Below are 20,043 nucleotides of genomic sequence, written 5' to 3' on the forward strand. Positions count from 1 at the left end.
GACTTGTGGTTAATATTTCTCCTAAAAGCAAACAAAGCTCAACCGTTCATTTGGGTTTTATTGAGGTGTGGAACATCTGCTCCTAAATGGGACACAAACACAGACTTGCAACATACATTTTACACACACACACACACACACACGCACACACACACACACACACATTGCTCCCCCCTTGCCTGTAGTTCTAATAGGTTCTCAAAAGGGATTTCTGATGATCGATGTCATGGGATCTGAATGTGTGTGTCTTGGTGGGGGGTTCAGCCTGAATTCTTGCCAGCCTGCTGTGTGTCAAGGATGCTAGATTTGTGTAATGTGACAGCAGCAACAGGAACACGTTGTGTTTATGAAAGAAGTTCAAATCGCTTTTCAACTCCTGGAAAGAGAATGTTTCACTTCCTGCAGCCTGTGGGTGGTTTTTAATAACCTCTGACATCTTTTGTAAGCAACATAGTGAATCTCTCAGAGTAACACACTGATTGCATGTCGTTTTGGGGACAGATTGTACTTTGGAAAACGATCATTCATCCAGACTTGATGATGACCAGCATGTGGACTTTCTGCCATAACAGGTTTTTAGCCTTAAGAGTCACTTTGTGTCGTTCTGCGGGGGTTTAAGTTCCACTCTCTATGAACGGGCCAGCTGCTAAATATCACTTTGTTTACAGGCCAACCTCTTGAAAAATCAAACTCAGAGGACAAATGATAAGCAAGTAGCAACAAACTCGAGCAAAACTTACCACACAGGACTAAACAACTTTACATTTGTACTACAACACTTTTCTGTCACAGTTAGTCTTTTCTGTCACAGTCTTGTAGTAAACTTACTGGCCTGATACACAAAGTATAAATATCTACTGCTCATTTACTTGTGCTTCTTTCTTCATTACCTTTCTCCATGTTGAGTTGAGGTCATTGTGACTCAACTCAGAAACATCTTAAGACTAGCATTTATGATCAACAGAAGGTTATTCTTATCTTTAACAGGGTTTCTGAGGCTTCTGTGGAGATCAACTCTGAAACCACTGCACACATTAAATGATACTCGCATAAAGCTGTCAGATAATAAAATAAAATAGCCTTTATATGGTCAGAATTGTACAAAAAATGTTCTATGTTGTGTCACTAACCGAGTCAGTGTGTGTCCTCTCACATGGACGAAAGTAAACTCACGGCCGTTCACTCGCACATCATCAACAGACAGACGCAGACACAGCCTCTCGCACGTGCACACACACGCGCAACTTTGGGTTTTCTCACACACATGCGTCCGCACACTCCCACTCATAGCCAGCGCGCGTAAAAATCCAGATGAAATGTAGCATAGCGCCGACCCCTGACACGGCGGTGTGGCTGGCACTTTGGAACAGGCCCCCCGGGAGCAGCAGTGACGGGCTGAGAATGTGTGTAAAATGAGACCTTACGAGCTGGGAGTCGATTCCACTCTGTTCCTGCAGAGTTAAATCAACTCCTCTCTGACACAGTGTCAAGGAAAACTTAACACTATAAATTTCACAAAGGTAGGATTTATTGGTGTATTGAATTGTACACAGGTGGATTTCATAACTTGCTAACTCTCTGTGTGTGTGTGTGTGTGTGTGTGTGTGTGTGTGTGTGTGTGTGTGTGTGTGAGTGGAATGTATTTTGACACTCTGTAAAAAATGCATTAATGTGAGTTAGTGTTGTTGTCACACACGTACGCCTGTGCCAAAGTCTCCCTAACATATGCATGCGACTTCAAACTTTGGCCGCAAAAACATCTCATTTGTCAGTTGTGTTTCCAACTATGTCAAGAATGTTTAGTCTATTCTAATGATTCCAAAGTGTCTGCTTTATATTTTAATTCTCTGACAGATTTTTATTGCAGTATGATTGATTACCCAGCATGACAGCACTGGATTTCTCAATTCACTTGTCAGAATCTTTTATAGTTTTGTTGTTGCTCATGTTGGGTTGTTTTTCATTAGACGATACTGTATAGAAAACTTCCCCCTATCCGGGCCTTCAGGGAGGTCAGCCTGAGCTCCGGTTCACTCTGTAATATTAACGAGTTCTCAGCTGGTGGTGGTTTGCTTCCTCTTCATCTGTGAAGGAATTAAAGGCAGTATAATGGAAGGGGAACAACTAATGAAAAATAAGCAACAGGTGTCCATTCTGCTGTAGGAAGAGAAGGAAGAAGGGAATGAAAATGAAAGCTAAGCAAACAGGAGTTCATCCCCCGCAAATGTCACTCTGCTTACTTTACTGGATGCTTATTTCAGGTTTTGAATAACTGAAATTAGCATTTTACCTCCCGCTGAGTGTTTAGATTACCAAGGCAAAATGGCTGTCCTCCCCCTCCTTTTGTAGCTGAGCACTAAACTTCACTTCCCTGTCCTCCTCCTCCTCCTCCTCCCCCGCCAATCCATTCAGTTTGGTCAAAGGGGGCCAAAGGGAGCATCATCTCCTGCGTCCAGGCGCGTCGTCTCCAGTGGTTGTCTCTGCAGGGGAACTCCAGTCTGTCTGAGAGAGAAAACGAATGAAGGGAAAGATTCTCCATCTTAACCCGTCCTGGGCCTCATGCATGAGGAGACGCAGGTCCCAGGCCTACTTACTCATTAAAAGACACTCGAGCACCTTCTCATCAATCTTGACAGGCTGAGACAGGTTTCACATAATGGACCGGTGTCTCTCTGACCGTCACAGCAGGAGCCACATGTGAGTCCAGGTACCTTAACCTCTGCTCACATACCACCATGAGAAACAGACTGAAGGAGCTGAAGTTTCTCCTCCTTCAGGCAATCCTTAAACTATGTACCCTGAGCTGTTTTCTCCCATGTTGCGGGCCATTACTCCACCTTTTCCACTTGACTGTCCGGAGTTTGCCTGGGGAGGTTTTCTCTTTCAGGGCTCAGAATGCGGTAGGTTTGATTGATGGGCTGATTGTGTGATGAAACGACAAGCAACCTCGCTCGTCCCTGAGAAGGTGGATGCATTACCTCATCAGAGACTGAACTACCTTTGAAGCCTGGACTGGGAAAGACTCCTTCAGGGCGCATGAACTTTTCATACTCCTAAAGGGGGGAAACATCTTTTGACACTTATCAGTTAAAGATGTTTCAGCCTTGGCAGTTCAGACACTCATCAGCTCAGACGCTGATCAACATTCTTTGGTGACACAGGAAATCACTCTGAAGAGCATACTTGTGCGCAGAAACAACTGTTTATATAAGATGTGTGCTAAAAGAACTGACATTCTGGCTCTTATATCCATCTCAATCATCGTCCAATGGTCTCCAAATGATCGCCAGTTCCATTGGTGTGTGCAAGAATCTGGGAGCAAACTCATTTCAGTGATGTTTGCGTCAGTCATTGGTTTGAAGCGATGATTTCTCAGCACATTGCTCGGTCGAGTTGTGATCACTGATGCTTGTTCTCCCTTTGTCTTGTGAAATATTCTTAGCACCAGTTTGATTTCAACATGAACAAATATCATTTTGATTTCTCTGGGGTGTGTGTGGAGGTGGGACAGGCCGAGTGAGGGAGCGAGAGGTTGGATGAATGCCGGCATTGTCTGCTGAGACACGCATACACACACACACACACACACACACACACACACACACAGAGTTCCCATAGTGTTGCGCTTTGTTCCTGCTTTCTATGTGTGAACAAAGTGTTTTGTCTGCTTTGGATTTAACACTTAAACACCACACGATGCTCACTTTCCCTTTTTCCAGTGTATGTGTGACAGGAAGAGTGGAAAACCCACGTGCACCCATGTTTGCGTGAGATGGCGACCCTTGACTCCTGTGTCTGAGTGCTCTTCACATAAAAGTCTTCTTCAAATCCGCTTTTCCTCGTAAGGTCCTTAAAGACGAGACAACCCCTCATCTCAGGACCTTTATTGGAATCAGAGCGTGTCTACAAAATGTCTGCAGTGTTTTTGTCTGGCCTTATCTCCTGATGGGAACATCTGAGTGCCTTTCTCCACACTGAGAGACTGCCAGGCCAGTGTGTAAGGGTTCACTGAGAAAGGCCAGGTTGTTAGAATCTGTGGTGTTATTCTATGTGCGGGCTTCAGATTACCTCTCTGTATATACACCTTCAACACACACATCACGCCCTCAACCAAAAAAGCTCACCGACAAGAGACAAAACACAACTGTTAGCCACATTTCAGATCTCTGGGCCCAGTCAGTCTTTTTTTTCCAGTCTAGAAAAAGACACCTTTATGTGAATGGAAACTCGTGACTGCGGGGTAAAAATAAGACGTCAGGCCTGTTTTTGGAAGTTCCTCAGAGAAAAGAGTGTGTTACTGTATTTTGGGTAGGAGGGAACATAACAGAGGCGCTGGGCGGAGGGCAGGAGGGCAGCGGCGGAGGAAGAGGAAGACATTATAGGTGATTTTCCACCCTGTCTGCAATACTCCAAACGTACGCACCTTGTGTTTTGGTTGGTTGGCGCACAAAGCCGGCCTTGTGTGTCCCGAAACTGCCCAGGAAGCAGGAGCAGACATGGGAAAGAGTGTGATGGTTGACTAAGGATACAGTAGCCCATGTGGTGTCGGGTGGCCTCGGGGCAGCTTTGAGAGAAAAGGTTGTGTAGTCTCTCAGTGTGAACTCCCACAAGGCTTAACCGGGCTGTCACTGGAGATGGAAGGGATAATGGTGCCACTCATTTCCCTCTCCTGTCAGGTGATGTCACAGCTACAGATGTAAAAACAAAGGCCACAATCTATGTTGCCTGGGCCACATTAGCTCATAATAGAGGAGAACTGTGTTACGACAACTAAAAGATCCCGGATTATGGCCGTCTGCTCCCCTTTCCCAGTTCCTGGTGAGTTCGAGCCGCCGTGACCGACTGTGTTCACTCCTTTCTCCCTGATCAAAGCCAGCAGTTGTAGACTAGTGCCACCCCAGCGGAAGTCCACTCTACACACCTGTACAGCAGCGTTATTATCCGCCCCGCTGTTTTCTTTTGGGCGAACACAGCGTTCAACCTGCCAGGGCTTCAGGGGAAAGATGACGGATGGATGCCGGTGAAAGGAGTAAGGAGGGCCGGCTTTAAAAGCGCGTGGTGTCTCCCGTGTCTTCATGTGGCCCCGGCCCTAATGAAAGAGGCTTTTCTAGTAGTGACAGCGGTGAGGCTTTATTTTTTTCTTCTTTTTTTTCGAGCATTCCTTCGCCATGACCTTATAGGAGGAACACGCTCTGGCCCAGGGTGGGGCGAGGACAGGCAGAAAGAGGCCAGTGTGCAGAGCTGTCAGCAGGAACGGACAGATGAGAGGAAGAGAGCCAGGCAGGGAGAACATGGAGGTAGACGAGACTACCCCCCGACTCTTACCCATGACATCACCTAGCGGAAAGCTGCCCCTCATACACTCCTGAGATTCTTTTTCCCCCCCTGTGTCGCGTGTGTAATGAACACCGTGACTGGCTGGCTTGTTTCCTCACGTTGGAGTCGCCATCCAGATCTTGTGTTAAAAGTGCTGTTTGATTTAGCTGCAGAGCAAAAACAAACCCACGTCTGCTCCATTTAGTCGCTTGGCAGAGATCATCAAGCGACACATTCACACCTTCAGCAGCACAACACTGATATTGTGCGGCCGACGTGTACAGCAAACACGTGTTAAAGCGTCAAAGCTGGCGAGTTAATGAAAAGGCTAATTTGACGGAACATGATGGAGAGGAGAGGTTGTAATATTTCCTCTTCAATTAGCATCACACATAAAAACCCTTTACCTCTGACCTGTTTGTGTCCTGACCATGTTTGTGTGTATTTGTGTACAGTTGGTGTGTGTTCCACAATAGATCCCCATTAATCTTTCTGCTTTGGATGGATAGGAGTAAACCATTCTCTCAAATAAAGGAAACCAAAGTAAACTGTCCTTAACAGACGTGAGAGATCCCAGGCTTCCAAGTATTCCTAAAACTTCTTTGAATCGACCATTAATGTGTTTGCGGCGATCCAACCCGGAAAGGATGGAGGCACTCGGCTGGTTAGGAGTTAATCAGACATTTGGACTAATATCCCGATCATCAGCTTCCTCGTGCCAAAGGTTGGTGCCTGCCAACACTTTGTATCTGCTAAAGTTGGCCAATGGGTGGATGCAGCTCTCCTTGCCAGGCAGAAGTAATCCCAAACCTGCTCCCAGTTGATAATGATTTTCAAGTTTGGTGCAAGACTGTGCACTTTCTTTCTCTTATTTCCAGCCAGATACTTGCATCAAAGTGCGGCAGTGAGGTATTGTGCTTCTTGAACTGCCACATGTTTATGTCTGAAGTCACTACAGACTACTTGTGATGCGTTCAGGAGATCAGGTGATAAACGCAAATGTGGGCTTTCATACGTTTCGTCTCTTATCATACAGTTTTCCCTGTGTTGTGTCTAAGCTGCAGTAATGTTCGTCTTCTTCACACACACATCGGGATTCGCTGCCGAACTGAAGACACACACACAGCTCGTTATGTGGCTTGTGTGTGCTCATGTGTGGGGATCAACACCTGGTCAAAAATAATTATTTATGTCCGCGTCTCGCAATGCAAATATTGGTTTAGCAACTGTAAACTTGTTATTGGTCTTGGTGGAAAAATGATTGCTTTGTTTACAGAGGAGTGAATATTTCCCCATTAAAACGCTGTCTGGATAGATTCTGTCTGGGTGCTTCCAGATGTCTGCACGTCCATCACAACAAAGATGGCATTTCCTGTGTACTATGGAGCCATGGATTGTAGAGTTGATTGTTCAGGTTTATCAGGTTCTCATCAGTAGTTTTATCACAGATGAGGGCACCAGAGTGTAATGTGAGCACAACTTTACGTATTTTCCATCCTCTTCTTTCCAGAGTTTTTACAAGCCAAGGTTTAGCTGGAAACTTGTTTTTGTTACAACAGACATCACCGGAGATACAAGGCATTTCACTGGCTCCCACATAAACTTAATCATCTACATGTTTATGTCTGTGGATGTGTAAACAGCCCTTCTCTGCGTTCCTCCCACACTAATGGACCGGTGTTTTATTAGCACAGCCCCTTCCCTGTACATTCCCAAACAGCTGTGTCACATCAGCCTTAAGGAGGTGCTGCCTCTCTTTGTCATTGTCCGCTAAAACCATTATTGAATGTGTAATGTCAGGGCTGAAATGGCTCCGCAGGGACAAATCAAATACAAATTGGTGTCAGGTAGTTGGGAGTAATGAACACACTTTTCCTGGGAGGCCATGTTCCTGTCAGTTCAGGATTTGCAGGATGAGTGGCCACTTACGTGCAGCTTTAAGGAATGTTTGGATATCTGATTTCCACATTTAAACATGTAAGTTATTGCAACACCACAGCAGTAAGGCATGGTTGTTTTTCTGAAGGACACTTTAGCATAAGCACTTGAATCTGTCTACTTACCTAGAGGTTCGTAAAGAAAGGAAGGTTTTTGCGATCTGTGATTCTTAAATGCCTTTAAATGGTCTGCTGAGAGCCTCCTGCTTATAGATTTGGAATATGACCAGGACAAGATGATTAAATGCTCCTTGTTGCCGTCTCCCATAGAGAATGATTCGTACTGTATCTATGCCACACTGTTCGGCAGCAAAATTGTACCTGGCTAAAAAACTAAATTGACATCAAAGTTATCCATTGATGATTCCAAACAAACATCTCTAGCAGCTGTTCTGTCATGTTTGCCCCTCATGTCCCCCCCCCCATGTTCTGAGGTTGTTTCCTTCATAGTTGCTCATGGTACCACTTTTGTCACAACATCTCTACGCCCGCGGCGCCAACTCAGGGCTATTTACACACCCATGAATCAGGCAGGAGGCCCAAGGAGAAAGGCATGCAAATAGACATTTGACTTGGCACCATTTGATGCCCACATCAAGAACATTTTCTCCAGAGTGGCAGGCCAGAGCTGCTTTTACACAAGTTGCTCTTTAACAAGGAGGGCAAACCAAGGGCTCACACTGAGCGGCAGTCATTCACCTCTACAGGTGTTTCTTTGAAATTCATGTGAGAGGAAAAATGTACCGGTGCAGTACAAGAGGTGTGTGTTCAAAGTTGAGAGCTTCATGGCAGATTTTCAGTGCTGCTGTGATATTTAGTGTTTGCATCTGCAGTATATAACTTGATGACTTCTAGTAGTTTAATGGATGTAAGTCAAGGTGTCAGAATAACTCTATGAGAACTGAATGATTCCCCCATCCAATATGATTACATGCTCAGTACAAGCAACTATGATTCAGTGTGATTGTACAGCTATGGGCTCATGTGTAAGAGACCACAGCTTTAGATTTATCTTCCATCTTCAAATGTGTTGCTGACAAAAGCAATGCCTTCATGACCATGGAAGGAATTTGGCCTTAACGATGCAGTGCTGTCTTTAGGTTTTGTTTTCCATTATGCTGTTCAATCTAGTGTAATCCAAGTGTAACCTACAGTGTGATTGATAGCTACTCTATTTCCCCATAGGGCTATTTTGACCTTTCACTTTGCTCAGTTTGATGTATGAGCAAGTGTTCATAGTTTGAGGTGTGGACGCTGTTTTTGACATTTAGATGCAGCAGTCAGATGTGCAATGTCTTGTCTCCATTAAGTTGGCGACGTCCTTGTTTGTACAATCTCGGGTGCTTTGAACTGAATCGCATACGTCCGTAAATCCATTATCACCCCTGAGTGAGTCATTCACAGGAAGAGACAGTAGTTCTGCTCTGCTTCTCCGCTGACTTCACTGCTCCACTGGAAAAACTCCTGGAGATGACTTCTGACAGGAGGTTGTAGGTGTTTATGATTGGTGTTTGCTACTCGTAAATCCCTTCCTCGTGGGCAAAGGCATGGGCAAATGTTGAAATAGCGACTTGTGTTGAGTTATGTCCTCCTAAAATGTGGCTGTGATTAAAGAGTCAGTGAAGCCCCCATGTCCAAGGCGTCCCTGGGCTTGCACATCTCGTCTCAGGACAATAGGTCTGGCAGTGGCCGGCCACAGCTGTGTTTGTACTGGTTTGGCGCACTGGAGTGGCTCCCCCCCTTCCTCCTGCTGACCCTCTGCACGGAGCCAGGCTGTCCCTCACAGGATCAAGTCAGCTGAGGCCAAAGACAGAGGAGGTGAAGGAGGAAGGTGGCTTGCTCATCCCCTCTCTGTACAGTCTGTGCCTGTCTGTGGCAGTGTAGAAGCACAATGATTGATAATAATCCAATCCAGTAACACCGAGTGGATCTGTGGTGTTCTCTGTGTTCTTTGGTTGGATTTTCCTTGTCAGAAAAGTGTTAGTGTTGGGTTGGACTGTGAAGGAAAACCCCTGAGAAAGTGATTTCATTATTATGAAGTGTTGACCTTGACTTCGCTTTTCTTCTCTGTTCTCATTTAAATCTGCTTTATTTAGGGCATTAGCAAAGTCTCCTGACAAATCCCATCAAACAGGTCTGAACTTGTTGCATTTAGCCATTAGGAGAAGAACACAAGTTGTGGCGTGTTTTGTGGCGTTGTTGATTATCTCAGTATTTAAGAATATCAAAACAAAGAGGAAGCCCATGTTTGATTTTGAACGATGGGCCTTAAAGCTTAGAGTTTCTGTTGTCATTTCAGAAAAAAAATATGTAGGGCTCCTTACAACCTTCTCACTGTTTGACAGATTCGACTCTTTGCTCTAATTTTATGTTAAAACCATATTATTATTATAAAACCATTACATATTTCATCATACAATACAGGAATGCACAGGAATGCATTTTCTTACCACCCACACACCTTAACCCCCCCCCCTCCCCGCCCCCTCCTGTGTGTCACTCCATCATGTAAGGGCTCTTGGTGCCTCCTGCCAGGTGATCTGAGCAGGAATACACTCGACACCACCTCACTCTTTGGCCTCTCATGGCTAACCAAGCATGACCAGTGGAGCTTTTCTCTCCTGACTCTTTGCTCTCCTGCCGCCACATGAAAGAGGCCGGATTTTAGCATATAGGGAAATTATTCTTCAAAACCATGTGGGTTGTTTGTGGGGGTGGATCATTTCTATCTCTTCCATCACAGCTGTTCAATATCTGCTTTGTCATTCTCTTTTTTCCAACATTGTTTCCTTTCCCCTAGAAAAAACAAAGCGCTTTGTTGTTGTAGCTTTGTGAGTTTGTCTATTCAGCTGTGTGCAGAGAAGGTCAGTCTCCTTTTGAACTTTTGCCACATTTTGTTGGCTGGCTAAGTCAAAAATACATAAAAGTACAAACATTTTTGTTCTGATAAATGACTTCCCTGCAAACACGTGGGTGCGCTGAGTGGCTAAACAGAGGGGTAAGTGTACTGACAGACTCTGAGCCAACTTTGGTTTTGGCAACCGGGCCAGACTGACCTTCTCAACTGTCAGAGAGGCTGTGAAACACTGGCCCTGCTTTAGGTTTGCACCTGTTGGGGTCACCAAGGACTCAAACAAATGGAGTCAAATGTCTCCAAAATATTAGAGACCAAGCTAAAGATATGGAAGGAGATATCCATTCGTGAGAGAGAGAGGAATGTCCCTGTCATTGTTTCCTTCCTCGCTATATTCCCTGATAATATTCCTGCTTCTTTTGGTCTTGAGTAGTCACTGTTGTTATTCCTCATTAGTTTCCTGCTTTCTTCACACAGAGAATGACAGAGAGGAGATTCCGTGCTGTGACCTGCACTAGATGATGACTATCGAGGGTTGTGTTTGGGCTTGACCCTGATTGGAATCTGGTCTGATAGGGAGCAGAGATGTTGACGTTAAGAGTTCATTCAAACCACATTCAGAAAAATGTTTTGTAAGGGATAAGAAGGTAAATGAAAGTAACCATCCAAAGATACAAAGGCAGATAGAAGAGAGGAACTCGCTTGCAGCATTCATCTTGGCTTTTCCTTCCTAAGGTGAGCTTTTGTTCTGCGCTGAGAGTGCGGCGCGGAGATGCGTGTTGTGTAATACGTAACAGAGATAAGTATTGGAATTAAACGGCCCACTTTGAGTTTGGAGTGCCTTTGATGTGAAACGTAGGGATCTGAACTGATAAATGTACAGTGGGATGGGCCGAGTTGTTGTGGGGGGGAGGGGACGTCCTCTTTTATGTTGCCACAACTAGAAGCCGTCACACTGCCTTTGTACTATAAACATCTGTGCTGCGCCTGCCTCAAGTCCGCTACTTCCATCAACATGAAAACGATGGAAACAGAGATGTGAACAGACGATTACATGATCACACCAAACCCCCTCAGTGAAATAACTCCTGAGTCTGGAAATGCATTTTGAAATGTGCTGTCGACAACATACTGACAACAGCGCTGTACTGGCACTCATATGGAATTAGTCTAACCTTTTGACCTTTTTTATCCGCAAATTGTTCCTTTCAGGTTAGTTTTTCACTCAACCACCTGGCAACATCGGAACACAACAGCTGCTGGCTTTCATCATTTCAATAATGCAATCATATGACACACACGTAACCACACAACTCCTTGGAACTCACTGTTTGTGTTATGTAGAGCTCAGGCCAACAGTGTTTGCCAAATAGTGTCAGCGCTCATATGTTTATGTTTAAGCTCCTCGGCAACTGGATGGGATTCCTGAAGTCATTATTTAAGATGCTCCTAATATCCACCAAACCCCTCTGCTTTGGGGGCATGAGGCTGATCTGTTATATTGGCAGAACTGATGACAACAGTCCCTGGAGGAAGGACATGGATGCACACAGTTTGTCCCTTGAAATCTGCCCTCCTCCTCCCCTTTGATCCACTTTCATCTGTCTTATTTATTACCATTGGATTCCACATTACTCAACAAAAACAAATTATTAATATTTTGGTACAGTATGTGCTCAGATTTGTGGTATTTTTCATAATAGTCTTGAAATTAAGAAAATTAAGTTTCACAAGTTGTGTTTATTAAAGTCAGATGTTGGGAGTTGACCAAATGTGGCACTTTGCAGTCCTCTGCTCTGACGTGCGATCCTGTTCACTTGGCACCTGCCCCTGTGGGCCATCTGACCTTCCCTAGGCAGAGGGGGGTCCACATGCTGGTGGTCCCATGTTGTTATTTCAGACTGAAGTGACTGCATGCTGAGTCACCACCTACCAGGTCCCCTACCAGGGCGACTCCAGGGAGAAGACCAGATTTCCTTAATCCGAATCAGGAAGCGCTGGTTCATAGGGTATTTATAATCTGAAGGTCATTTTCCATTGCACAATGAATAACAAGGAACAAGCACGAGAGCAAACAGGCAGTTTTAGTCACGGCATGTTTCAACTGACCTTTGGAGAAAGTGCACCAATTGTTCTTCTTTCTGTCCTGTTTTGGGTCTTGGCAAACAATAAATGCTCCACGGACTAAAGAAATGCCACAAAGTGATCAGTGATAAACAGGCTGGTCCGGCTCTCTGGGTCCCACGAGACAAACAGGGAGTAAAATGTAGCAGTACTCTTGACCAATGGACAAAATGTTCCCGTTTCTAGTGCCAATACAGCACCGAAAGATGTTTTTCTGTGGCAGTGATAAAGAGCTGGTGGTCTTAGTCTGGGACCAAATTGCCCTTTGAAGACACAGCTCCAAGGGTCAACTGAGGTCACAGGGTGGTGACCTGTGACCTCTAACATGCACTGGATTGGTTTCAATCTCAGTGTGAAGCAGTTTGCACAATCTGAGGCCCAATCTCTACCCTGCCAAAGTGTCTTGTCCTCTCCAGGTGGGCAGTGAGTTGATATGATAGGTGCTTCCCAAAACCGTCTCACGTGTTCCTGCTCGTCGGTAAAGTGCTTTAGTTGTGCTCGTGCCTTTGGAGTGATTGCCAGGCTTGGTTGCCAGGTTAGAGCAGGCCAGAGTCTGAGAGTGTGTGTGTGTTGGCTCTTCCCAGGCAGGTTTTGGTGCATGCTGGTTGAGAATACAACTCGACTCAATCTAATCCATCTATAATCTCTCTGTGTCTACAGGCTCTGGAGGGTTGTAGGAGCAGTCGTATAGTAGCAGTCTGTTTGCTCATGTCAGTCTCAATAACGTCTCTTTCCTTCTTCTCTTTCTTCTCACCTGTAGTTGAAGCAAACCGATAAGGCAGCTGCAGCAGCCCACACCTATTTCCAGGCCAACCCAGAACATGTGGAGATGGGCCAGAACCTGGAGCAGTACAAGGACCAGCAGGGCGTCCAGGAGGAGCACTTTGTGGACCGAGAAGCCCGGCCTCACCAAGTAAGCACAGGGGGGTTCGACTCCGGCCATTTTATGGGCCTTGGTAGCAATTGTAGTTCACTTATGTCATTTAAAGCTCCTTATGGTAAAGTCTGAAAGTCACTGTGCTGTGGATCCATTATGTGCTGCTCTCTCTCTCTCTCTCTCTCTCTCTCTGTCTCTTTGTCTAACACCCATGGCCAGGCCGTACCCTCATTTCTCTCTCTTATCGTCTTCCGTCTCTCAGCGCTCCTTCACGATGGCAGTGGGGTTGTATGACAAAGACGACTACGAGGGAGCCATCGCTATGTTCGAGGAGGCCCTGGAGGAGTACTACAAAGCAGACGTGGAGTGTCGGGCCTTGTGCCAGGGGCCGCAGAGGTTTGAGGGCCACGACCACCTTCGGTACCGCTACAGCCTCCACGAACTCATATCAGGTACGATGCAAGAGCTGTTGGGACACAATTTTCTTTCTATTTTCCCAAGTTCAGCAGATTCAGGAGCTCTAACCAGTGATTAGTTCCAATTGTAAGGTTGTACTGGGTATAGATTAGATTTATTGGTCTTGGTTCTGCAGCGTCTATCCCTTGGCCTGCATTTCCAAGAGACAAAAAGGTGTAAACAAACACCGGCGAGTCATTTGGCCGCGTCTGAGCCGAGCAAACATAATCTGTGAGGTGAAAACAAACATGTCGGGGACAGTTTACTGACTTTACAAAGAGTACACAAACGAAGGAGATAGAGCCGAGCTTTCACATCAGACCACCTAAATAGATTTGACTGAACAGGATCCTTCACAATCCTCACTCCTGATCCAGACCCCAGGTAAAAAAATCTACAGACAGAAATTCCTTATATTCTTTCCTTGTCTACCGAAGCCTCCCTCTCCTCACGGACCTCTGGAGGTCATGCTGCACCTGTTTGGAAGCCATTAAAACAGAGTGACGTCTAATAAAATATGTGCCGAGTCAGATGAAGAGCTGGACCTGTATGGAGAAAACATTTCCCATTACACATGCTATTTCCATGCTATGTTCAAAGGGAACTTGGACGTTTGAAATTCCATTTTACACATTGTGGTTTGATATGGCTTTTGCACCTGTAGCACTGGTTTTTCATTACAAACTTCCTCCCCCTCTTCCTCCGCCTGTGAAGTCCATTATTTCTCTTCATCATCATATTTTATCTTTGACATTCCCTCTCTTATATCTTGCTCCTTTCGATGGAAAACCTTGTTATTCCTGTGGGGTAATCGCTTCAACAGACCCATAAACATCTTGAACTTGAACTCTACGAGGGACAGAGTGGGTTTTAGCCGCTCTATGGCTGCTCTACGCTCACATGTGGGATTCATTCTTCGATTCACTCGAGTATTTGAAGGCGACTGTTAAGTTGCACAAGAAAACGACTGGGGGAATAATGATTGCAGAGTGCCAGATCTCACAGGGAACGCTTCCTCTGAGACATGTGCCAGTCAGGCGCTAACGGAAACCAGTTGTGTGTCCCAGTGTGCGCCAATGTGTCAAGTGATACTTCTCTGCTTCCTGGGTTGTACACAGTGAGATCTGGGATTTGGTAGATACGCTCTATTACCCTCTCCTACAGCCTGACCACAGCCTGAGCCAGGGGGCCAGGAGAGAGGGAGAGAGAGGGAGAGAGAGAGAGAGAGGGAGAGAGAGAGAGAGAGGGAGAGGGAGAGAGAGAGAGAGAGGGAGAGAGAGGGAGAGAGAGAGAGAGAGGGTCCACCCAAGCCCTGCTGGCTCACTACAAGGCTCCCCCTGTCCCCCTCGCTGTCCGTCTCTCTTATCCTCCCCTGACCCGGCTTATTTACGCAACTACTGCAACTTCAACACTTTTTTCTCTTCACCGTTCCAACGCTAACATTCGTAAATTATGATTGGAAATGTTGCATGTCTCAGCGCGTGCCAACCTCTTATTGTTCCCAGTTGCACCTTTCAGCCTGTCCAACTCTTGTTTTTCTGTCTCCGCTATTTCTCTTCCTGTCCACTTCTCCATCCCGTAACACAGATTGATGATCCCCAAACACGTCCGAGCATTTTAACGACAAGACGCCACTCTACAGCCGTCACAAACACAAGGCCCAGCATCCACCGCTACTAAATCAACCTGACAGCCCGTGTTAGTGCCCCTTCCCCCTGTGTTAGTCATACAGTGGTAATGTGCTTCACTAAGTACAAACACACGTGTCTGCCCTGTTCTCGTTTCTTACTTCATGTCGGGCCAGCTGAAGATAGCGGGCCTGAGCTGGAACGCATCAAAGGAGTTTGGTGCGAAAAACACAGCAAAGTCCTGGCAACAAATGATGATTAAGTGGTTTTTACGGGTTGGTCAGTGGTGTTTTTCTCAACCTCCTCCCGGGAAGTGAATGCAGAAGTGTGCTTTGTCTCAGATATCGTATTTATAGCTGCATTGCGTAAAACAATTGAGAAACAGTTTGGTACTTTTGTCCAGGTTCTGATTCAGCTGTAATCAGTGGATTCTTTTCCGTAGCTCTGTGATTACGCTGTTTGTTTTGCAGCATTACTCCTATGTATCTGTGAGTGGAATTTATTTGGATTACTTCTTTGTGTATGATCATTTTCAGACATAGAAACGGCGTTCCCTTAATGCGCTGCACATTTCAGCCCTGCAGGGATGAAAATGTCTCCGCTGTCTGAGCGCGAGGAAAATAGTGCCTCAGCTGCTCAAAGAGTGACCTCACCGTACACACACACACACACACACACACGCAGCCCTGTCACGCGTTTCAGCTGGATCCTCTCTGCGTCGGCCTCACTTCTGTCAGGGCTCAACATGAAGGAATGATCTGTAGCTCCCCTGAAGGAGCAACACCAGCATGAAGGGATCAGAGAGAGAACAACATGGAGCTGACGTAACTTTGATTGTTGATCTTCAAAGTGACAAGAAATGGTATGATGTCGGAGATGACGAGTAAAGCTGGGATCAGTTTGAAACGGATCCACTGCCTTTCAGAGCAGACAGGAGAAGACTTTATTGGCTTTATTATTGGAGAGAAATGAAGTGACACACGACTAGGACCATGTTGATTCACACCGTTTGAATCGTTTGCCGCAAGAATCAAATTTCCATACATTTCTATTGTTTTGATTCTCTACAGAAGTTTCCAAGGTCATCCGGTGGCCCTTTCATTTACCCACATCGGACCACATGCCACAGTTTGAGAACCATTGCTCTTTGCCAAACACAATCTGCTTTAGATATCATGTTAGTCCTGTGGTTAGTTTCCTTTGGACCGGCTGAAATACTCTGACATCTTATCCCTGGCAGCTTGTCAAGTGTATCCTGTAAGTCCTCCTGCTTTCTGTCAAACACCTGATGTCATCAATTTACTTACTACTTCAACATCGGCGCGACATCTAACCCTGGAGCGACATCACACAGATGTGCTCAGCGGCGTTAACACTTAATGGCTGCGGACATGTGGCCGTACTGTAATAACGGCCTGCGTTGCGTTGCGTTGCGTTGTGCTTTAAATTAGCACCAGACCACGCCGAGTCCCAGCTGAGCTCACTGGACCACGAGTAATGCAAATACACCTAATTGTAATGTAAACAGGAGTAATGGAAGCCGACGGCCACTGTTCATTTGATGGAAGACATTTACTGGTTTGGAGTATCGGGGATGGAGAGTGGAACTGGATATCCACCTTTAAGTGGAACCTTTCAGATGTAATATTAGGTTTAGTATGGAACATATGATGACATATTTATAGAGACTTTTGACAATGAATAGAACTTTACATTTATTATACCATCTATGTTTCTTTCCATTATACAGTGTTGATTATTAAAGTAAGAGAGAAATCATTTGACTCTGTGCTTTCAGGCATTTTCAATAAAGGATGAATCTGTTTATGTGTGGTTGTGTGCTGCTGTTCATTTGATTGATCTATTGTTGAACCTTTTTGTTGCAGACCATTACACTCAGGTGTTGCACTGTGAGCACGAGTGTGTGAGAGATCTGGCCACCCGGCCCGGCCGCCTCTCGCCCATGGAGAACTACCTGCCTCTGCACTACGACTACCTGCAGTTTGCTTATTACCACGGTAAGAAGCCACACACACAGTAACACACAGTCCTAACGCATGAAGACAGGATGGAGAGTTTCTGTAGGTGATTATCACTGACTCATGTTAACTCTCAAGGTCTCTGGAATCATTCAAACTCACACACACACATCACATCCTGCATGCCTGAGGAGTTTCCCAGGAAATCTGCCTCACACGGGGGATAATAAAGCTTTAATGAACTCGGCCCTGGTTGAGTCAGGGGTGTGTCGCGTCAATCAGCAACAGAGCATCACAAAAACAGAAATCTGTCTTTGTGCCTTACATCAAATACAGGAAGTCACAGACTGTCAATCCTTTGTTTTTGAAGATCTGGAGCTATAACACCCAGCTGACTTCCCTCAGCGTGAATACAGGCAAAGACAACGAATACACCCCTGGGACTCACACCGAAACACTACTCACACACGCACACACACGCACATACAGGGACTCAGTCATAAGCAAACATAGACGACCACATAGAGCTGCAGACAGGTCGAGTCAATCCACAGACGGCTGCACCCTTTTAAGAAGCACAAATTGTTTCATTGCAAAGCCCAGCTGGTATCATCATGTGTGTGTGTGTGTGTGTGTGTGTGTGTGTGTGTGTGTGTGTGTGTGTGTGTGTGTGTGTGTGTGTGTGTGTGTGTGTGTGTGTGTGTGTGTGCAGCTTTGACGAGGGTGTATCCATTTTCCAAGCTTACCCTCAGGTGCATGTATAGCTGCCAATGTTGTGTTGTTGGTGAAGAAGAGTGAAAAGAAAAGAAGCTCAAGGGTAAAGGGTGTGTGTGTGGGCACAACGACAAAGCTCATCGCTGGGAAACCAAACTGTTGCTGGGGTTGTGTGTGGGGGGGGGGGGGGGGGGGGGGGGGGGGGGGTCACCAGATTTGAGTTAATGACCCGTAAGCATGGAGCTTTGAGGCAGCAGAGTGCATGAGTGGATCTGTGCAAACACACAGAGTGCAGGATGTGTGTGTCTCATTCACCCAGGCTTATGAGGGGATTCTCTAATGATTCAGTAAAAGTGAACCTCCTGCTGTGTTGCAAACCTCAGGGTTTACAGGTACTTTGCATCCAAACTGTGGTTTTAACATTGTTTTTGTAAGTAGGAGATATTTGGAGTTCCCTGTACCTTTGATGGATCCTAACAGACCCCAGAGTTAAACAGGTTAAAGAGCTTCTTAAAGCTGCATGAGTTATAAGCTTAAGTAAGTTACAGCACTGGGATCCATGAGGGTCTCCAGACAAAACACACAGGGCCTTCAGTCGACCTCTCCTCCAGTTTTTGTTAAAGCAGTTTAGAGGATTTTCATTTTCACAATTCTGATAACTTTTGGGGTATTTTCTTATTTTTCTTTTTCAGATTGTCACCTCCACCTCCTTACCGTCAAATAGTAATTTGAGTGTTCTTACACCCGGCTGACTGAACCCCCTGATGCTTCCTACCCTCCCAACACACACACACACACACACACCTCGCTCCCCCCTGTGGAGGTTTGCCATCACTCAGCAGCCTCTCGTGTCGCTCTAGCTGCCTCCTGCCTCCGTTTCCTTAAATAAAATCTCCTCTGCGACGTCGCTCTGTTTGCCTGAGCTTCAGTCTCCAGAGTCGCTCTGACCGGAGAAACGCCGCCTCAGCCAAGACAGGAAGGCTTCGGTTAACCCGGCTCCTTTTACAAGCCAGTAAATGAATGAATGTTCATGCGTGCACATGTGTGTGAGTGGGAGGGAAACGTGTGTGTCTCTGTGTGTGTCTGTGTGTGTGTGTGTCTGAGCTGGTTAAGCTGCTGTGATAGTGCTGATGTCTGTTTGTCTCACTTCATCACAAACACTGACATCCATCATCCATTTGTGTGTGTGTGTGTGTGGGCGGGGGGGGGGGGGGGGGGTGTGTGTGTGTGTGTGTGTGCGAGTGCGTGCGTGTGTGTGTGTTTCCACTATCTCAGAGCTTCTCCTCCATTGTGCTAACGGTCTTGGAATGTTCTCCATAATCTCACACACTCACTACTTACACTTATTGTCTACACCTGGCAAAATCCATTTGTGTGCCGAAGATTACGACTCCTTAATTGTGTTCACATGTAAACTCTCTCTCCTTCCTCCTGTCTCTCCCTCTCCCTCTCTCGCTCCCTCTCTCTCTCTCCAGTGGACAGGCTGGAGGAGGCGCTGCAGTGTGCGCTGACCTACCTTCTCTTCCACGAGGGAGACGAGTTCATGACAGAAAATGTGGATTACTACAGGGAGGAGCTGGGACGCGACGCCGCGTCACGAGAGGTCAGCAACCATCGCCACAGCACGGCGTCAACAACATTAACACCACTGCAGGCTCGATGCTCAAACTAATTAGTTTCACATAAAAAACCTTCATCTTTTGTAAGCAGAGGGTTTCCAGTGATTATTTTGGTTCATCTTCATATTTACCTCCACTCAGAGTTTGTTTTCATCCATTTGAGTCTATTGGTTTAGTTTAAAGACTCAAGGAAGCTTTTAAACTTTACTGAAGGGATAGAAACATGCCAGAGGAGAATATAATAACAGCATGGGGAAATGTATGAATGGATTTAAAGATGGATGGTTGGCTGTATGAATAAGACATTAACACCCTGAGGAGGAAATGATAGATGAGGAGGAGAGAGAGAAGGAAAGTGGTAGAAGGCTTCCAGAGGAGGTGAGGGGAGGCAGCAGGCTGTTTGCTGTGTTTCTTGGATGATGTCGCCTCTCGAGTCGCTGGCCAAAAGTTGCCTCTTAAGTATTTGCGTTTTCACTTCCACTCTGTTGTTTTGCGTCCAGCTGGCGGCCGTACGGCGATGTTACGACGTCAGTGTGTGT

At 45.9% G+C, this 20,043-nt stretch overlaps 1 protein-coding gene across 1 annotated transcript in view; it reads left to right on the forward strand.

The window, feature by feature from the left end:
- Window positions 1-20,043, forward strand: part of p3h2 (prolyl 3-hydroxylase 2) — a 43,948-nt gene that overhangs the window by 18,658 nt on the left and 5,247 nt on the right. Inside the window, exons 2-5 of the mRNA XM_076153200.1 lie at window positions 12,992-13,144; window positions 13,371-13,560; window positions 17,079-17,210; window positions 19,361-19,488. Of these exons, the coding sequence (XP_076009315.1) occupies window positions 12,992-13,144; window positions 13,371-13,560; window positions 17,079-17,210; window positions 19,361-19,488 (603 nt within the window). The remainder of the gene's footprint in view (window positions 1-12,991; window positions 13,145-13,370; window positions 13,561-17,078; window positions 17,211-19,360; window positions 19,489-20,043) is intronic.

This window comes from Genypterus blacodes, unplaced genomic scaffold (genome assembly GCF_046128005.1).
Source record: "Genypterus blacodes isolate CSIRO-AG114 ecotype Tasmania unplaced genomic scaffold, CSIRO-AGI_Gbla_v1 ptg000058l_1, whole genome shotgun sequence".
NCBI lineage: Eukaryota > Metazoa > Chordata > Actinopteri > Ophidiiformes > Ophidiidae > Genypterus > Genypterus blacodes.